Source organism: Pleurodeles waltl, chromosome 6 (assembly GCF_031143425.1).
Source record: "Pleurodeles waltl isolate 20211129_DDA chromosome 6, aPleWal1.hap1.20221129, whole genome shotgun sequence".
Taxonomy (NCBI): Eukaryota; Metazoa; Chordata; class Amphibia; order Caudata; family Salamandridae; genus Pleurodeles; species Pleurodeles waltl.
This window is the reverse complement of record NC_090445.1, coordinates 423,419,655-423,438,695: the sequence shown is the minus strand read 5'-3', so window position 1 is coordinate 423,438,695 and position 19,041 is coordinate 423,419,655. Positions and strand designations below refer to the sequence as shown.

The following is a 19,041-nucleotide window of genomic DNA, read 5'->3' as shown; positions in this document are numbered from 1 at the left end:
GCTCTTCACGATTCGGTGTCGATTCTATCTAACCCGATACCGAACTAAACAATACCGACGTAGTTTTCCGAAGTTTTGACTATCTTTCCGTCCCGAAACCCGGAGCGAAAAGGAACACGTCCGAACCCGATGGCGGAAAAAAAAACAATCGAAGATGGAGTCGACGCCCATGTGCAATGGAAACAAAGGAGGAGGAGTCCCTCGGTCTCGTGACTCGAAAAGACTTCTTCGAAGAAAAACAACTTGTAACACTCCGACCCAACACCAGACGGCGGACTATGCACAGCATGTGTATCTGCAGCTACACATGCCACCGAACATTCTGTTTCTGTGTGGGTCAGCATACAAAACCGCAATCCATCATATGCTGGGGAGTGAAAATAAAAGCATCTAGGTGTCATCTGCCTAAATGTGTACATTATGCCTGTCCGTAAAGAAACAACAGTCCTTACTACACCATTCCCACTGTTCATTTTTTAAAATAATAATCCGCTTTTCTCCAAGTCTTTACCAATCTGTCTGGCGTGTCATGGCTAAAGTACTCTTAAGAGGACTCAATTCATTACCAATTTTCAGCAACTGCTGATCTATTCTAAATTTAAAAACAAAGTGCAGCTGTGATCTGAAACAAGAACAGAGCTCATCTCTCAAACTAGCAAACCCTGATGTGGTGCATTGCTACTAAACCCATTTTGATTTGATCTGGAAGTCTATATTGCATCTTTTGGCGTTTGTATTGCTTTTGACCATCATGCACGTCACTGGCTGTGAGGGTCTAAGTGAGAGAATCCTTTCAATAAGAACAAAGTACCACTATGAGTGACAGCTGCATGTTTACAATCCATACGTGAACACAGCAACTTTTGTGACATAGAGTGAGACTTCTCAGGAGAACAGTGGCACAAACATTTGAGAGGAACAAAGGGCATTAGACAAATAGATGGAAAAGTGGGGAGGGACAGATGGGACACGGAATGTTTTATGAAACTGGCAAGTGGAAGACGATCCCTAGGGATGAAGTATCATGGAGGATCCTAGAACTGAAGTGGCATGGAGACTTTTCAACAACAGAGTAAGTGCAGAGACATCCCAAAGACAGACTGGGCACAACTGCTTGACAAGTAAAGGGCATTTACACACAATATCTTGAGCACATAGGCTCTCCAGGAACCACGGAGTCACAGAGGTCTCCCTGGGAGAAATATTCAATGAAGGTTTCCCAGGATCAACGGGAACAGATATTTCCCACAGAGGAATTTGCTTATGGAAGCTTCCCAAACACAGGGGGTTGAGAAGTAATCCAAACAACTGATAGGAGCTTGACACTTTCCTGAAACGAAGGGGACAGACGTTTCCTCAACACAGAGAGTCAATGAGGTGTCTGAATGACTGTTGTAGCAGGGAAGGTTTCTAGAGTCAGAACTTTGGGTTCCTTTGTGCACACTTTACTCAATAATATGGAGGCAAGGAAGAAACTAGGACTGAGGGGTATCACTACATCCCTACAAAGGTTGGGGTATTGACATCGAGAGAGATGCATGTGATCCCAATGACAACAGTGACACTTACATGGAAATGTGCTGACGTCATCCTTAAACAGGCTGTGAGTCTCTCCAGTCTTTGCTATGAATCGAGTGAGGGCCCTCTCCACGTCCCGACGTTGGGATGCTGCTTTCTCACGCAGGATCTGGTAATCCGAGACTGGTTCACGGTATGTCTGAGGGTAGACAGAGATAGGTAGGTAAATATAAAGGCCACTAAGCTCATACCAACATAAACTTCAAACAGAGAGCTCCAAAGGACAAGACAGTTGTGAAATCTGCTTCTCGTGCATCCTGCAGTTCACAGCCCGTCAGGAACACACAAAAGATTCTCCCTGGTACGACTATACTCCTATAATAATCATGCTTATGTAAATTCATGGTCTCCCTTTCCATTCCTCTCCATCCACCCCCTCCCACCCACGTACTAATCATCTTTCTCTGCATACCCATTACATGACTATCATAAACACACAAGGAATCATCTGCCCTAAAGCTCCTTGGGGAAGCTCCTTGGGGCTCCACAAGATCCTGTCATTTTCCGTTGTCTAAATTATTCATCATTCTGTAAAGATGAAAACAGTACTCAATCACTGACAACTTCAACTTAGAGAATCCTCTACATCCATTAGCCCCAATAGCTCACTGCATATACACAACCTGCATCATACAGACTTCCTTAAGTCAAGTGTACATTTTATATGCCTCGTCTTATCTCTTTCACCATCTTCTGTTGAAAATATTACTTTTTTTTAACCACTGTATACGTTTTCTATTTGAGGCAGTTAGCAGACAAATAAATACAAGCATGAGAGAACAAGTGGTGTTTGAGAACCAGTATGACTTCTGCCACTGAGAAGCATCAGCAGTGAGAAGCCTCTGGGAAGACCCAAACAAAGAGTCTCTTTGATGATCAGTCACTTTGGCAAATGCTGGTACCTGAACTGTGGGACATGGTCTCTAATAAAAAAAGTGCAAAAGTCCCACAAAACTAACGCCATATCAGAAACTTTGGCAGATGATTCTGTCCCTGAAGTGGATTCTTTCCTCAGGGACAGAAAAAACAAGCATTGGCAAAACTACTTGGTCACGCCTATGAGACCTATTGGATTTGGCAATGATCCGTAGCCACGTGTGACTGCAGACAACAGAGGGTGGGCGAAAGGCGCTGGGGCAAGCAAATGGACAACAGACAATGGAGTCTGAGGGAAGGGCTGGAGGAAGCACACAGACAACAGAGGGTGCACAGGGCAGGAATGGGGAAAGAACATGGAAGGGGGAAAAAATACCAGTGGGAGACAGAAGGAAATTATAAGTATACAAAAGTGATGAATGCTCAGTTACCGGCAATTACGCAAGTCACATCCCAGTCCATCGTTATTTTGCACACCATGCCACCTCTGTTTGTACATAGCTATATGCTTATCAGCCTTGACCCTGTTCCAATGGGAGCAGTCTTTCCGAACTGCTATGCCCAGGTCCTGCCTGAACAGGAACACAAGGAACCCAGAACCAGTTATCTCTTGTTATGGGCTCATCGACCAGGCATAGCTTGATTCCAGTGACAGGGTGCATGGATCCACATCGGAGCATACCCACCTCACTTAGGGTGATATATGAAAGTATACAAAACGTGATGGATGGAATGCTTGAATTAATCTCAGCCACTTGTAATTGTATACTTATTGTGTCACCCTAAGTAGGACAGGTATGCTCAGACATGGGTCCCGTGCACACTGTGTCACTGGAACCAAGTTGTACCTGGCTGATGAGCCCGTAACTAGGGTGAAACCAGTCCTGGGTTGCTTGTGTTATGGTCAAGGGAGGACCTGGCTTGGCAATCCGGCCTGGAATGTTCCTACTAGAGCAGGGTCAGAACTGATTTGCATATAGCTGGGTCCTTACTGAGGTGGAATGGGGTGCAAAATAATGATGGATTTAGATGAGGCCCCAAATGATTACCAGTGGCTGAGATTAATTCAAGCATTCCACCCATTGCTGTTTTTTATACTTATTGAAGGAAAACACTTGCACTCTCATAGAGGGCATAAAAAAGTAGCATCTGAAAAACCAAACAGTGGAAGGACACAGCAATATACATCCATACTCCAGCGGAGGGATAAACACAAAAAGAGAAAGGAAAGCCCATGAAAGCGATGAATTAGAAGCAAGTGAATGAGAGAAACAATGAAACCAATCAATGGTAAGTAATGGGTGGTTCTAAGACCGCTGTAAGGTAACAAAATGTCTCGCAACAGACAGTGCATGCACCATCTGAGGTGAGACCAAAAAACTGTAGGCTTCACAAGCACGGACACAATGAGAAAAGAAACTATGCCCCTCCCCTTCAAGCCTGGAAATTTAATAACTCAGACCCTTGCCTCTAGTCAAAGAGTAGATAAAATGCAATTGACGAGGAAGTTGTATTGCCAAAACCACAAAGAAATAGAAACAGTTTATGAATTCAATGAAGATTGTTAATGGTGGTAATTATCAAGAAGACAAACAAACTTGTTCTGGTAATGAAATTATACCAAATATCATCAGAAAACACACTAGATAAAAATCCTGTACCCTATATTACCCGGAGAGCAGGAGACTTCAGTTCAATGCCACCAGAGTATCTGTTACTAGTCCACTGTACAGCTCATGAAAATATGTTGTGGCCGTTACCCGTGCCTACCAGGCTGACAAGCACACCATCTCCTTAAGCTCTTGGCACACCCACAACCAGGTCACCATCAGAGTAGAGATGCAGAAGTGCAAAAAAATAAATTGCAGGGCAACAGGCTTTCTCCATCTATGTACCTTGTATCAGGAAATAAATCCTGGTAGCCATTATGACTTCCCCAAACCTGCTCCACTTTAGGAAAGCACTATAGACACCACTCAAGCTCTTAGAAATCAGCTACTGCTTAATCACACACTGAGTGTATCTTTGCCTTTGACCATGTGCAGCATTTTGGCCCTGATTTTAACCTTGGCGGACGGCGGAGGCCGTCCGCCAAGGTTCCGCCGCCAAATGACCGCACCGCGGTCACAAGACCGCGGCGGCCATTCTAACATTTCCTCTGGGCCGGCGGGCGCTCTCCAAAAGAGCGCCCGCCGGCCCAGAGGAAATGCCCCTGCAACGAGGACGCCGGCTCAGAATTGAGCCGGCGTAGTTGCAGGGGTGCGACGGGTGCAGTTTGCACCCGTCGCGTATTTCAGTGTCTGCATGGCAGACACTGAAATACTTTGCGGGGCCCTCTTACGGGGGCCCCTGCCGTGCCCATGCCATTGGCATGGGCACGGCAGGGGCCCCCAGGGGCCCCGCGGCACCCCCTACCGCCATCCTGTTCATGGCGGGTTTCCCGCCATGAACAGAATCTTGGTAGGGGCTGTCAGAATCTCATGAAGGATTCCCCCGAGCAGCGGTAAGTCGGCGGGAGCCCGCCGACTTGCCGCTTCTGACCGCGGCTGAACCGCCGCGGTCAGAATGCTCGTGGGAGCACCGCCAGCCTGTTGGCGGTGCTCCCGTGGTCGGTGGCCCTGGCGGCCACCGGCCGCCAGGGTCAGAATGACCCCCTTTGTCTAGATTTGTGCTACACAAGAAGCACACATGTATACACGTACCACACACATGCACATAGATACATGTAGAAGCACTAACACGAAGATTTAACCGTAAACCAGTGACAAACATCAGAATCCCAAAAAGTCCTTAGCGGCCTCTTAGAAAGACCTGATTTAAGCATTTATTATTTTTTAAGACACAGTCCTTAAAAAAAAAAAATCGGAAAAACATTACCAGACCTGCAGGACCAGTTACTTAAACTACTTGACCTAACTGTAATGCGCTTCACCCATAAACTCATCTCATATTGTGTGATCCTACGCAAATATTTTATTCCAGCGAATTGCCCTTTATTTCATTATCACATAAGAGAGCACATTCAAATATGTGAGTTCAGCAGGTCTGTTGTAGAACAAACACTTGTTTTATTGAATAGACTAAATATTTGTCTCAAATGTAATAACATGTTTGCCCAAATAGAGGGTACATAAGACCCTTGACTTCCGACTTACCTCTTAGTTCACTAATAGCATTGTCACCAGGGTAGCAGGGGGAACGTTTCTTAGATCATATTTAAAAGTTCTCACTTGTATTAAATATATTATTGAAGCATGATGTGATAGTGCACTGTCATTCACATACATTTTCCTCTTAAATGGCCACAAGCCTCACTAACGTGCAGTTTTACTGATAAAACTATACAGAGTACAAATGATAATGTGTGGAAATCAGGTCATTTGGAATTACCAAATGAAGTATTGTGATTTGTTTTGATCCTATCAAAATCTTTATTTTCATCTCACTCCAGAATTTAAAAAAAGTGTGTTCCTAATTACTGAAATATATTTTGAAATGTTTGGACAGTCCTTTGACAAGCTATTTAAATGCTGTTACACCACTGCAGAGAGCAGTGCTGTTCGGCCTGTACCAACACTAGACCTTCCCAGTGATCCTCCGCTAGAAACCATTGATCTGAAAGGTACTCTTCAAGGGGACACCTGACCTCTGGTATGAGTGGGGTTGCTCAATGTGAGATGGCCTTTCCCTTCCTCTGGGCTAGTGCTTCCGAAAGGAACCCTTCCACAGAGTGCACTGGAGCACTCCCATAGACTTTACCATCGTCATATCTTTCTTAATAGGTACAAGTAGCTCATCAAATTGTGTCCCTGAAAGGTGCTCCCATCGAAAGGTTGAGCAGATGCTGCTGGACCTCAGACCTGAACCCAGAGATACAGAGCCAGGCGTGGTGCCCGAGTATGAAGTTGATGTTAATGTACTTAGAGGCTGCAAATGCAGCATCCAAAGCACAGCAAAGGCAGGCAATAGAGATGACCTTGCCTTCAGACACAGTCTCCATTCCATGCTTCCTGTACTGCTTCGGGAGAAGCTTAAGGAGCTCCTCCATATCTTTCCATAGCTCCCTTTCGTGGCATGACTGAAGAGAAACCAACTTAGTCACTCACCAATGGATTGTTGTTCCTACTACCAACTTCTCTCTGTTCACCTTACCTGAAGGAGTAGCTGATGGCAAGGACTGAGACACATCTGCAGGTGGTATGTACTACTAGGGAGTTTGGTGAAACATGTCCCTTAAAGGATGCTGGGTTGCTTGGGGTGACTACGGTAGCCTTGACTAGCAGGGGGTAGATTTTAACATGCCATCAAGCACAGGGAGAAATTGGACTGCGTGCTCAGGTTGAAGAGTGCCTTTTGCAGGAAATCATTCTCCATCAGGGTGCTATGTGAGTCAAACTTGTGGAAGGCTGCTGCTTTTTTCATGACCTCAAGTTATGCTGCAATGTCGTCAGAGGACGAGGCCCTGACTGGATAATGGTCAACAGCCGGATCAACTGGGGGACCCACACTGCTTTCATCCCAGTGGCAGGAGCGGCTTGCGGTGCTAACAGGGGGGCGGGGTGGTGCGGGGGCACAGGGGTGAAATAAAAAAAAATTTAAATGTAGAAAAAAGAAAAAAAACGTACCTTCATCGCCGCCGCTGTCACTACCGCTGCTTTTTGCAGGCACAGACTCCCAGCCTGCCCTATGGCCAATCCTCACTCTGCTCAGAGCAGCATCCGGATTGGCGGGAGCATCCAGCCAGGGTGCTCCCAGGCAGACTGGGAGCCTGTGCCTGCTCTCTCTAGCCTGGCAACTGCCATTATACCTGTAGCGGAGACGTTGGATGTGGCCTGGGAGTTGACAAAACTGATTTGAAAGGGTTGGGTCGTGCCAACGCCCCATCTCTTTCGTTCTCCTTTCAGTTTCTCTTTTTGGTGGATTGTTTTCCTCAACATGGTTGTCTTTTGAACTGCATACAGTAGCGGTGTGAATGGGAAACTGGATGTGTAGCTGGTGAGTGGGTGAGCTTGGTGTGTTATGGATGTACGTATGGAGTCAGGTTGGGTCTAGTGACGGTGGCCAACTGCAGTACCCAGGCTCTGCCTCCACATCTATACCACTGTTGTTGAGAGGTGATTGAAGTTTATGTGTGACTGAAGAAGTGGGTCATTTATAGTGGAGTGAGTTTCATTTGAAGGGGGGGAATACTACTGGCTTGTGATGATTAGGAAGACAGAAATTACTCTGGAGTGTTTACACGGTGGGTGGGATAGGTTATTCTACTTGTTTAACATGTTTTTATGTTGCACAACACGGATGGGCGGTGGGGTGGTGCAGGCTGGATGTGACACGTGGTCTACAAGTCTCTATGGCTACATGTATAAAGGTGGTGACATGGAACGTGCAGGGCCGTAACTGCTATGTGAAGAGGTACAGAGCTCACACATACATCAAAAGGCAGGGTATACAGATCGCTCTATTGCAGGAAACTCACCTCTTGAAGAGCAAGGCCCAGAAAGTGCAGAGGAAATGGAGGGGGCAGTTTTATTCCGCTACGTTTTCCAACTATGCTTGTGGAGTCTCTATATGGGTGGCACCACAAGTCCCCTTCGGGAAACTTTAAGGCAGATACTGAGAGTAGATACCTCCTGCTGTGTGGCCTTTAGGATGGAAGCAATGTAGGCATGCTGAACACAGTTGGGCCCAACATAGATGGGGCATTCTATCTGGATTTGGAACGGGAGCTACTCCCCTACCTTGGGGCCCCCCTATTTTGGGTGGGGGATTTTAACTGTGTGATGGATGGGGCTCACCACCCTCCCAGATTGGGTACCAAGCTTATTTAGGTGACTGCACTGACAGAGGTAATGGATTGGGTGGGCAGTTTGGATGTCTGGTGCACAACACACCCAATTGTCAGGGAATACACCTGCTATGTCCCTACACAAGATACATATAGTCACCTAGACAAGTTACTAGCGACAGCAAATGTTGCAGCTGAAGTGGTGCAGAAGCAGATACTCTGTAGGTTCCTTTCACACGATGCACCGCTACTTTTGGAGATGGGGGGTGGAGGCGACCGACCTTTAGTGCCCCTGTGAGAGCTCCGTCCAGAGGCACTCGCTGATTCGCAAGGAGCTCAGGGCAGTGACCACCGGATACTTTTACTCCAACTGGTCAACAACGTCACATAGGAGTATAGAATGAGACACGCTGAAAGCTGTGACACGGGCTTGTCACATATTAGTGGCACCAGGCATTGCTTGCAGGCGCAAATGCTCGAGGAGGAGAAGTGACTGGTGAACCTCCAACAGGTTGCTTCTGCACAGGGCACAAGGAGCTCAGGGCAGTGACCACCGGATATTTTTACTCCAACTGGTCAACAACGTCACACAGGAGTATAGAATGAGACACGCTGAAAGCTATGACACAGGGTTGTCACATATTAGTGGCACCAGGCATTGCTTGGAGGCGCAACTGCTTGAGGAGGAGAAGTGACAGGTGAACCTCCAACAGGTTGCTTCTGCACAGGGCGTAGGGCGCCCCCGGTGATTCTTTCTCTGAGACACCAAGATGGTACCTTTGCAGGGACCCAGGCTGTGATCAATCTCCTTCTGCAGGAACATCTTGCATCTGTTTGTGGCGTAACAGGGGTTAGTCAATGTTTCCTGGTGCTGCTGTCGATCTCTCGCCTCATGGCTGAGCAGCCGCGGGTTTTGAGGAGAAGCTTTCAATGGAGGAGTTGAAGGAGGTGGTCCGGGAGATGGCACGTGATAAGGTACTGGGCCCGGATGGGCTACCGGTGGAATACTACCAAACATTTTCGGCTTTACTTCTCCCCCATCTACTAAAAACAATCCTTGAGGTGCGGGGAAGCGGGATTTTGCCGTGGACCATGCGTTAACCACAGATAGTCATGCTTCCCAAACCAGCCAGGGACCCGTCTGATCTCAGTTCTTATAGACCCCTGTCCATGCCGGGGGTAGATGCCAAGATTCTGACGAAGCTGCTTGCCACTAGACTGCGCAGCATAGGCACCATCCTGGTTCACGATGACCAGTGTCACTTTATGCCAGGATGGGGGATCCAAATGAACTTATAGAGGTTGTCTTATGTTATGCACTCCGTCGCTGATGGTGAGATGGTGGTGGCCTTAACTGCTTTAGACGTCGAAAAAGCATTTCACACCCTGGATTGGGAGTACCTTTGGGAGGTTCTTTGTAGAATGGGGTTTGGATGGGTATTTCTGTCCTGGATTAAACCACACTATGCCGGCCTGGTCGCCTGGGTTCAGACGTGCTCCATAGTTTCAGAGTGTTTTCCTACTGAGAAGGGTACTAGACAGGGCTGCCCCGTCGCCCCTCCTTGACGCCTTGGCGATGGAGCCACTAGCAATACGCCTTTACTGCGACATGGCCGAGTGAGGGTTTGAGGTAGGGGGCATCACCAATGTTATCTCACTCTATGCAGATGACGCGTTAGTGTATGTTACCCACCCTGAGCGGTCCGTGGGGACCCTGCTGCAAATTTGGTGTGGCGGCCAGCCTCCTTATCAATAAACAGTAGACAGTTTTGTTCCCAATGGCTGCTCTGGTGTGGCAAGGATTCTAGAGAGCTTTATCCTTGGACCTCAAGCTTCTGCCCAGACAATACCGGGAAAGCTTAGATCGCAGGTAAGAGGCACCATTCCCGGAAAGAGATTTGTGCCTACAACATAGGAGCTTGAACAGATTACACTTTCTAACTAGCAGCCAGTGTAGTGCTCTTAAGGTAGGTGCAGAGGGGGAGCCAGGTGGACATTTACCAACCAGTCTGCTGCGGTGTTTTGTACCACCTGTAGTTTCGAGAGTAAAGTGTTGTTAGCAGCTACCAAAGTGCATTCCCATAGTCTTGGTGACTCTTAATGAGGGCCTGTATCAACATTTTCCTAGCACTCGTATGAAGCCAAGGAAATACTTTTCTAAGCAGACTAAAAGTGCTGAAACAGGAACCATAAATAGAGGTTACCTGTTCCTTAATGGATAACCTATTATCCACCAAAAAGCTAAGGTTTTTTACCACATCCATGGAGCAAAGTGATGGACCCAATTTTTTCAGCCATCAGTCTTCTGACCAAAGTTTCTGCGCTTTCTTAAACAGGAGGGTGTCTGTCTTACTTCCATTCAGTTGTAAACAACTGAGACTCATCCAAGCTGCCACCTTTCTAATACCACCATGGTATCTAACTTTGGAGGTCTCAGGATCTTGCCCAAATGAAATTAACAACTGGGTGTCATCTGCATAGGAAATTATTTCAAAACTGCAGTCCTTGCCAATCTTTGCAAGCGGTGCCACATAAATATTGAAAAGGATAGGGCTCAGGAAAGAGCCCTGAGGAACCCCCTTATCCATAATGACTGTTTGTGATTTGAAAGGATGAACTGAAACCACTAGGGTTCTGTCAGCCAGGAAGTCACTGAACCATGCTAAGGCCTTCTCATATGCATCTATCTTATATAGTCTCTAAATGAGAATGGAATGAGAGATCTATCTGAAGCATCTGCCAAATCAAGTAATACCAGGATTGCCGAAGTGCCTTCATCACATAGTGTCCTGGTGCAATCAATAACTGCCAAGAGGGACGTCTCCATGCTGTGAGCTGTTTTGGAACTTGATTGTGAGGGGTACGGTATGTGATTATCCTCAAGGCATTTGGAGAGTTGTTTATTAGTCAATTCCTTTGACATTTTACCAAGAAAAGGGAGAAGCAAAATAGAACAATAGTTGGCGGACTCGTTAGTGTCGGCATCACCTTTTTTCAGGATGGGAGTGACAAGTGCCAACTTCCAAGACTTTCACATTGTCTCTGAATCCAAGGATAAAATAAATAGATCTGTAATGTAAGGAATTCACAAAGATAACAAAGAGGAGAGTACGTAAAGGCGGACAAATGTCAGACAGAGACCCAGATTTAGCCTTCACCAGCATTTCTCTCACTTATTTTTGGGAGATTACATCAAACCTTTCCAGCAAGGCTGGGGAATGGTGGCAATACATTATAGTCTGCTGGATCGTTGGGACTGCCTACCAAAGGTAAGAATTCCTCACATAATCTGGAAATCTTATTCTCAAAATAGTTAGCAGTGACTCACATAGCTCGTGGCAGCTTGACCACCAAAGGGTAACTGTAGCTCTTGCTCTCTTCATGCAAACGGTAACAACCGGGGCAGACCAGAGAGTGGAGCAAGTAGATTGAGAATGGTGTAGGAAAATGGGTATGAAAGCCTAACCCGCGTCCCTGTTCCATGTTTTCAAACTCTAGCCTCCTACTCCCCAATAAGGACTTCGCTAGTATTTAAAAACACAGGTCCAGACTGCACACAAAAATGAACACTAAAATCATAATAAAATCAAGAAAGAAACAAAATTTCAACAGAGATGGCATCAAAACACTAAAAATCTGCTACTTCACTGTATGATGCCTTGCCTCTTTCTACTGCCTTTTTTCCCCAATTCATCCAGTACTAGTCTCTATTTCTCGTAATTGATGACACCCTATTGTTGACATTTGTTTTTAACCTGTTACTTCCTATTATGACAGAGATTAAAGCCTCCTTAATATGTCTAACACAGGGGGTCTCCAACATCTTCTGTAGTAAGAATTACTTCAATGAAAATCATGCCAGGCTACTAATATTATTAGACTTTTAATACTGACCACATCAGACAAGTTTACACTTCATCTCACATACACACTTTTCAATTTTTGTTCACATATATTAATTCAACCATGCAAGATCTTCTATTTAAGTAGGCTAGGCTTCATACAGGAGAGTTACTTATAGATAGTTGGAGAGCTAGTGGTGGAGAGGACATGGTCTAACATGAGTACAATATCATTAAACACTACCAACTTGTTTCTGATTCAATTTGGTCATTCTACCCCACTTCTGCTCACAATGCACGTCACATATAAGCTTCTAACTTAAGCCTGCCTACTCTGAGCAGCACATGCGCCAAGGAAACACTTTAGTTTCTAGACTGATATCATTGATTCCCCACTTGCCACATTGGATCTTTTTTACTGACTCGCAGGTAAGCAATAACACCGAGATGCCAGCCTCTTCTGTTATTACACTGAACAGTAATGAAAATGTCACTTACCCAGTGTACATCTGTTCGTGGCATCAGTCGCTGAGATTCACATGGTATGCATGAGCTCGCCATCTGGTGTTGGGTCGGAGTGTTACAAGTTGTTTTTCTTCGAAGAAGTGTTTTCGAGTCACGGGACCGAGTGACTCCTCCTTCTGTGCTCATTGCGCATGGGCGTCGACTCCATCTTCGATTGTTTTCCCCGCAGAGGGTGAGGTAGGAGTTGTACTATAGTAATAGTGCCCGCGCAATGAAAAATGTAAGTATGTACCTATTAAAGGATTAAATAATATATATACAAATGTACAAAATTGAAGGTAACTTCTGAACTGCTACAGGCTTCCGGGGAGGTGGGTGGGTCCATGTGAATCTCAGCGACTGATGCCACGAACAGATGTACACTGGGTAAGTGACATTTTCAGTTCGATGGCATCTGTCGCTGTAGATACACATGGTATGCATAGACTAGTAAGCAGTTAGTTCCCCATAAGCGGTGGTTTAGCCTGTAGGAGTAGAAGTTGTCTGAAATAGAGTTCTTAATACAGCTTGACCTACTGTAGCTTGTTGTGCGGATAGCACATCTATACAGTAGTGTTTGGTGAATGTGTGAGGCGTAGACCAAGTGGCTGCCTTACATATTTCCTGCATTGGGATGTTTCCTAAAAAGGCCATTGAAGCACCTTTTTTCCTTGTTGAATGTGCCCTGGGAGTAATGGGCAGTTGTCTTTTTGCTTTAAGGTAGCAGATTTGGATGCATTTAACTATCCATCTGGCTATACCTTGTTTTGATATTGGGTTACCTGCATGAGGTTTTTGGAATGCAATAAATAGCTGTTTAGTTTTTCTGATGTTTTTTGTTCTGTCAATGTAGTACATTAATGCTCTTTTGACATCTAATGTATGTAGTGCTCTTTCAGCCACAGAATCTGGTTGTGGGAAAAAAACTGGTAGTTCTACCGTTTGATTTAGATGGAATGGTGAAATAACTTTGGGTAAAAATTTTGGATTAGGTCGTAGGACGACCTTATTTTTATGTATTTGTATAAAAGGCTCTTGTGTTGTGAACGCTTGAATTTCACTTACTCTTCTTAGAGATGTAATGGCGATGAGAAAGGCAACTTTCCAGGTTAGGAATTGTATTCCGCAAGAGTGCATGGGTTCGAAAGGTGGGCCCATGAGTCTTGTTAGAACCACGTTTAGGTTCCATGAAGGAACAGGTGGTGTTCTTGGTGGTATAATTCTTTTAAGCCCTTCTATGAATGCTTTGATAACTGGTATCCTATACAAGGAAGTTGAATATGTAGTTTGCAGGTATGCAGATATTGCTGCAAGGTGTATTTTAATAGAAGAGAAGGCTAGCTTTGCTTTTTGTAAATGGAGCAAGTAATTTACTATATGTTTTGGAGTTGCGTCTAGTGGTTGTATCTGATTATGATGGCAGTACCAAACAAATCTTTTCCACTTACTTGCGTAGCAGTGTCTAGTGGATGGCCTTCTGGCCTGCTTTATGACTTCCATACACTCTTGGCTAAGTTGTAAGTGTCCGAATTCTAGGATTTCAGGAGCCAGATTGCTAGATTCAGCGATGCTGGGTCCGGGTGTCTGATCTGTTGGTTGTGTTGCGTTAACAGATCTGGTTTGTTGGGCAGTTTGATGTGTGGTACTACAGACAGATCTAGCAGTGTTGTGTACCAGGGTTGTCTTGCCCACGTTGGTGCTATTAAAATGAGTTTGAGTTTGTTTTGACTCAATTTGTTTACTAGGTAAGGAAGGAGAGGGAGAGGAGGAAAAGCGTAAGCAAATATTCCTGACCAGTTCATCCATAGGGCATTGCCTTGGGATTGCTTGTGTGGGTATCTGGATGCGAAGTTTTGGCATTTTGCGTTCTCTTTTGTTACAAATAAGTCTATTTGTGGTGTTCCCCAGAGTGTGAAGTAGGTGTTCAGAATCTGTGGGTGGATTTCCCATTCGTGGACTTGCTGGTGATCTCGAGAGAGATTGTCTGCCAGCTGATTCTGGATCCCCGGAATAAACTGTGCTATTAGACCAATTTGATGGTGGATTGCCCACTTCCATATTTTTTGAGCTAACAAGCTTAACTGCGTTGAATGTGTTCCTCCTTGTTTGTTTAGATAATACATCGTTGTCATGTTGTCTGTTTTGACAAGGATGTATTTGTGGGTTATGATTGGTTGGAAAGCTTTTAGTGCTTGAAAAACTGCTAATAATTCTAGATGATTTATATGCAGTTTTGTTTGATGTATGTTCCATTGTCCTCTTATGTTGTGTTGATTGAGATGTGCTCCCCACCCTGTCATGGAAGCATCTGTTGTTATTACGTACTGTGGCACTGGGTCTTGGAAAGGCCGCCCTATGTTTAAATTTATACTGTTCCACCATAGAAGCGAGAGGTAAGTTTGGCGGTCTAGCAACACCAGATCTAGAAGGTGACCCTGTGCTTGAGACCACTGTGAGGCTAGGCACTGTTGTAAGGGCCTCATGTGCAGTCTTGCATTTGGGACAATGGCTATGCATGAGGACATCATGCCTAGGAGCTGTAGTATTGTTCTTGCTTGTATTGTTTGGTTTGGAGACATGTGTTGAATGACCCTGTTGAAATTGTGGATCCTTTGTGGAGTTGGCGTTGCTACTCCTTTTGTCGTGTCTATTATGGCTCCTAGATATTGCTGTACTTTGCTTGGCAGAATGTTTGATTTTGCAAAGTTGACGGTGAACCCTAGTTTGTAGAGGGTTTGTATGACTTGATTGGTGTGGTTTGAGCATTGTGTGAGCGAACTGGTTTTGATTAGCCAGTCGTCTAGATACGGGAACACATGTATTTGCTGCCTTCTGATGTGTGCAGCGACTACTGCTAGGCATTTTGTGAATACTCTTGGAGCGGTTGTTAAACCAAAAGGCAATACTTTGAATTGGTAATGTATTCCTTTGAATACAAATCTTAGATATTTCCTGTGTGATTGATGTATTGGTATATGGAAATATGCGTCCTTGAGGTCTAGGGTTGTCATGTAGTCGTGTTTTTTGAGCAATGGTAACACTTCTTGTAGTGTGACCATGTGAAAGTGGTCTGATTTGATGAATGTGTTTACTACCCTGAGGTCTAGAATTGGTCTCAGTGTTTCGTCCTTTTTTGGTATCAAGAAGTACAGTGAATAAACTCCTGTGTTTATTTGTGTGCTTGGTACTAATTCTATTGCATTTTTTTGCAGTAGTGCTTGAACTTCTATCTCTAGAAGCTGTGAATGGTATTTTGATAAATTTTGTGATTTCGGTGGTATGTCTGGAGGGAATTGCATGAATTCTATGCAATAACCATGTTGGATAATTGCTAGGACCCATGTGTCTGTAGTTATTTTGTCCCATGCTTCGTAATATTGACGTATCCTCCCCCCCACTGGTGTTGTGTGGGAGGGGTGAGTGACGTGTGAGTCACTGCTTGTTGGTAGTGGTTTTGGGGCTTTGAAATCTTCCTCTATTCCTAGGGAATTGCCCCCCTCTATGCTGGCCCCGAAAACCTCCCCTGTACTGTCCCTGGTAGGTGGGCGGTGCGGACTGTGAGGTGCTAGCTTGTGTGGCCTGACCCCGAAACCCTCCTCTAAAAGGTGTTTTGCGGAAGGTGTTATAAGATCCTCTGCTCTGCGGGGAGTAGAGTGCGCCCATGGCCTTGGCAGTGTCAGTGTCCTTCTTGAGCTTTTCTATGGCTGTGTCGACCTCCGGACCGAACAGAAGTTTTTCGTTTACTGGCATGTTAAGCACTGCCTGCTGAATTTCTGGCTTGAATCCAGACGTTCTGAGCCATGCGTGCCTACGGATGGTAACCGACGTATTAATGGTCCTTGCGGCCGTGTCTGCTGCATCCATGGAGGAGCGTATTTGATTGTTGGAAATGTTTTGACCCTCCTCAACAACCTGTTTTGCTCTTTTTTGCAGATCTTTTGGGAGATGTTCAATGAGATGCTGCATCTCTCATCCCAGTGGGCTCTGTCGTATCGCGCTAGCAGCGCTTGTGAATTTGCGATGCGCCACTGGTTTGCTGCTTGGACAGCAACCCTCTTCCCGGCTGCATCGAACTTCCTGCTTTCTTTATCTGGGGGAGGTGCATCCCCAGAAGTGTGTGAATTTGCCCGTTTTCTGGCAGCCCCTACCACCACAGAATCTGGTGGCAGCTGAGAGGTGATGAATACAGGGTCCGTAGGAGGCGCCTTATACTTTTTGTCCACCCTAGGCGTCACTGCCCTACTTTTAACTGGCTCCTTGAAAATGTCCTTTGCATGGCGTAGCATGCCTGGGAGCATCGGCAGGCTTTGGTAGGAGCTGTGGGTTGAAGAGAGGGTGTTAAATAAAAAATCATCCTCTACTTGTTCCGAGTGTAGTTCCACATTATGGAATAGTGCTGCTCTAGCCACCACTTGTGAGTAGGCTGTGCTGTCTTCCGGTGGTGATGGCCTAGTTGGGTATGTGTCTGGGCTGTTATCAGACACTGGTGCGTCGTACAAGTCCCACGCATCCTGATCTTGGTCATCGTGGCTCATGGCGGTGTGAGCTGGCGAATGTGACGGGGTGTAAGTTGGCGAAGCCGGAGTTACAGGTGGAGGCGAGGGAGGAGGTGTTACCTTTTGTGCTGTTTGTTGCTGAGGAGTAAACTGAAGCGTTCTCTTTCGTTTGACAGGTGGAAGGGTACTGATCTTCCCAGTCCCCTGCTGAATAAAGATACGCTTTTGCGTGTGATCCACGTCAGTGGATTGCAGTTCTTGTTCAAATCTATGTTTCTTCATTTGTGAAGACATAGAATGCTCTTCAGTATAGGAGCCTGAAACAGGGTCTGATGTCGCTTTTTTCGGCTCCGAAAACCCTGTTGATTGTTTTTTCGGCTCCGAGGTAACCTTCCTCTTTTTCTGTGCCGAAAATTCTTGGCCTCTATGGTCTTCGGCGCCACTGTCTCGGCGTCGATCCGTGTCGACACCGAACTCTCGGTGTCGATGCTTCTGTTTAGCACTCTCGGTCCCGAGGAGGCTGCGTGCCGGTGTCTCGACCGAAGTCGGACGATCTCGACACTGAATGGGCCTTTTTCGGTGCCGATTGTTGGTCACCGAGAATTTGGGTGGAGCCATGGCCGGTTGGCAGTGGCGTCCCCTGGGCCTTCTTTCCTTTTTTAAGTTCTGATCTCGACGTCTTACTCACAGTTTTTGTAGAGTCTAGCTCGTCGGAGTCTGAATCCTGGATGGAAAAGGATTCCTCCTGTTCCTCTTCTGTCTCGAACTGTCGACGCTCCTTTGGCGTGGACGCCATCTGCAGTCTTCTCGCTCGACGGTCGCGCAGAGTTTTTCGGGACCGGAACGCCCGACAGGCCTCACAGGATTCTTCGCTGTGCTCGGGTGACAGGCACAGGTTACAGACCGAGTGTAGGTCCGTATAAGGATATTTGTTGTGGCATTCGGGGCAGAATCGAAACGGGGTCCGTTCCATCGGCGTTGTTCTCCACGCGGTCGGGCCGACTAGGCCCCGACGGGGTGCCGAAATCTACCCCGAAGGGCACCGAAGCGCTTCGATGTTCAACGCGTCGTCGTATGTGTCTATCTCGAACCGGATCGCAACGATACCGTCGAAAATCTTCCGGTTTCAGCTATCTTTCCGTTCCGAAACTCGGAGAGACAGGAACACGTCCGAACCCGATGGCGGAAAGAAAACAATCGAAGATGGAGTCGACGCCCATGCGCAATGAGCACAGAAGGAGGAGTCACTCGGTCCCGTGACTCGAAAACACTTCTTCGAAGAAAAACAACTTGTAACACTCCGACCCAACACCAGATGGCGAGCTCATGCATACCATGTGTATCTACAGCGACAGATGCCATCGAACTGTATGTTACTGGGAAGACATTTCAACCTTTTTTTCTAATACAGAATTAAGTGCAAGCGACCACCGAATTCAAATGTTTATCCTGACCTTCACTATAGCATGTGCCTGTTATATCTGGGGAGTGGAACTCTGCAGCTGTAGTCTAACACTGGCTCCGACGTGGTGGTGCCCTATACCAGCTGACAGGCATGTAGCCCCATCTCCAATCAGTAGGTGTCCTCCCTTGTTGGTGGAAGGGAAGAAGTGCCCAACAGCACACCCTAGCGAACTAGGAATGTCACCTCTATCAACAGGGCACCTCCAGGCCACACATGTAGTGATGTCTGCCAAGAATGTCAACCTGCCTCCTGTGCACCGGAAGAAGGGGACACAGGCCATGCTACCGGGCCAACAAAAGGGAAGTTGGGAGCTTGAGTCATCACTTGGGTCACCGACCATACCAGGTATGGTAGTATGTTTTTAACTGGAGTGTTTTATACATTGCATTTTAATTGGACCATTTGTATTTTTTTCCTTTGCACGGATATTGTATCACATTGGGGGCAGGCTGGTCTCTTGAGCAGGGTAGCAAGAAACATCACGGGGACTTTTGC

The 19,041-nt window shown here is 46.2% G+C and overlaps 1 protein-coding gene across 2 annotated transcripts in view; it reads right to left on the bottom strand.

Annotated features, from left to right (window-relative positions):
• Positions 1-19,041, bottom strand: part of TAF8 (TATA-box binding protein associated factor 8) — a 57,767-nt gene that overhangs the window by 12,990 nt on the left and 25,736 nt on the right. For both annotated transcript variants that reach the window (XM_069238420.1, XM_069238421.1), the window contains exon 6: positions 1,570-1,717. In XM_069238420.1, the coding sequence (XP_069094521.1) occupies positions 1,570-1,717 (148 nt within the window). The remainder of the gene's footprint in view (positions 1-1,569; positions 1,718-19,041) is intronic.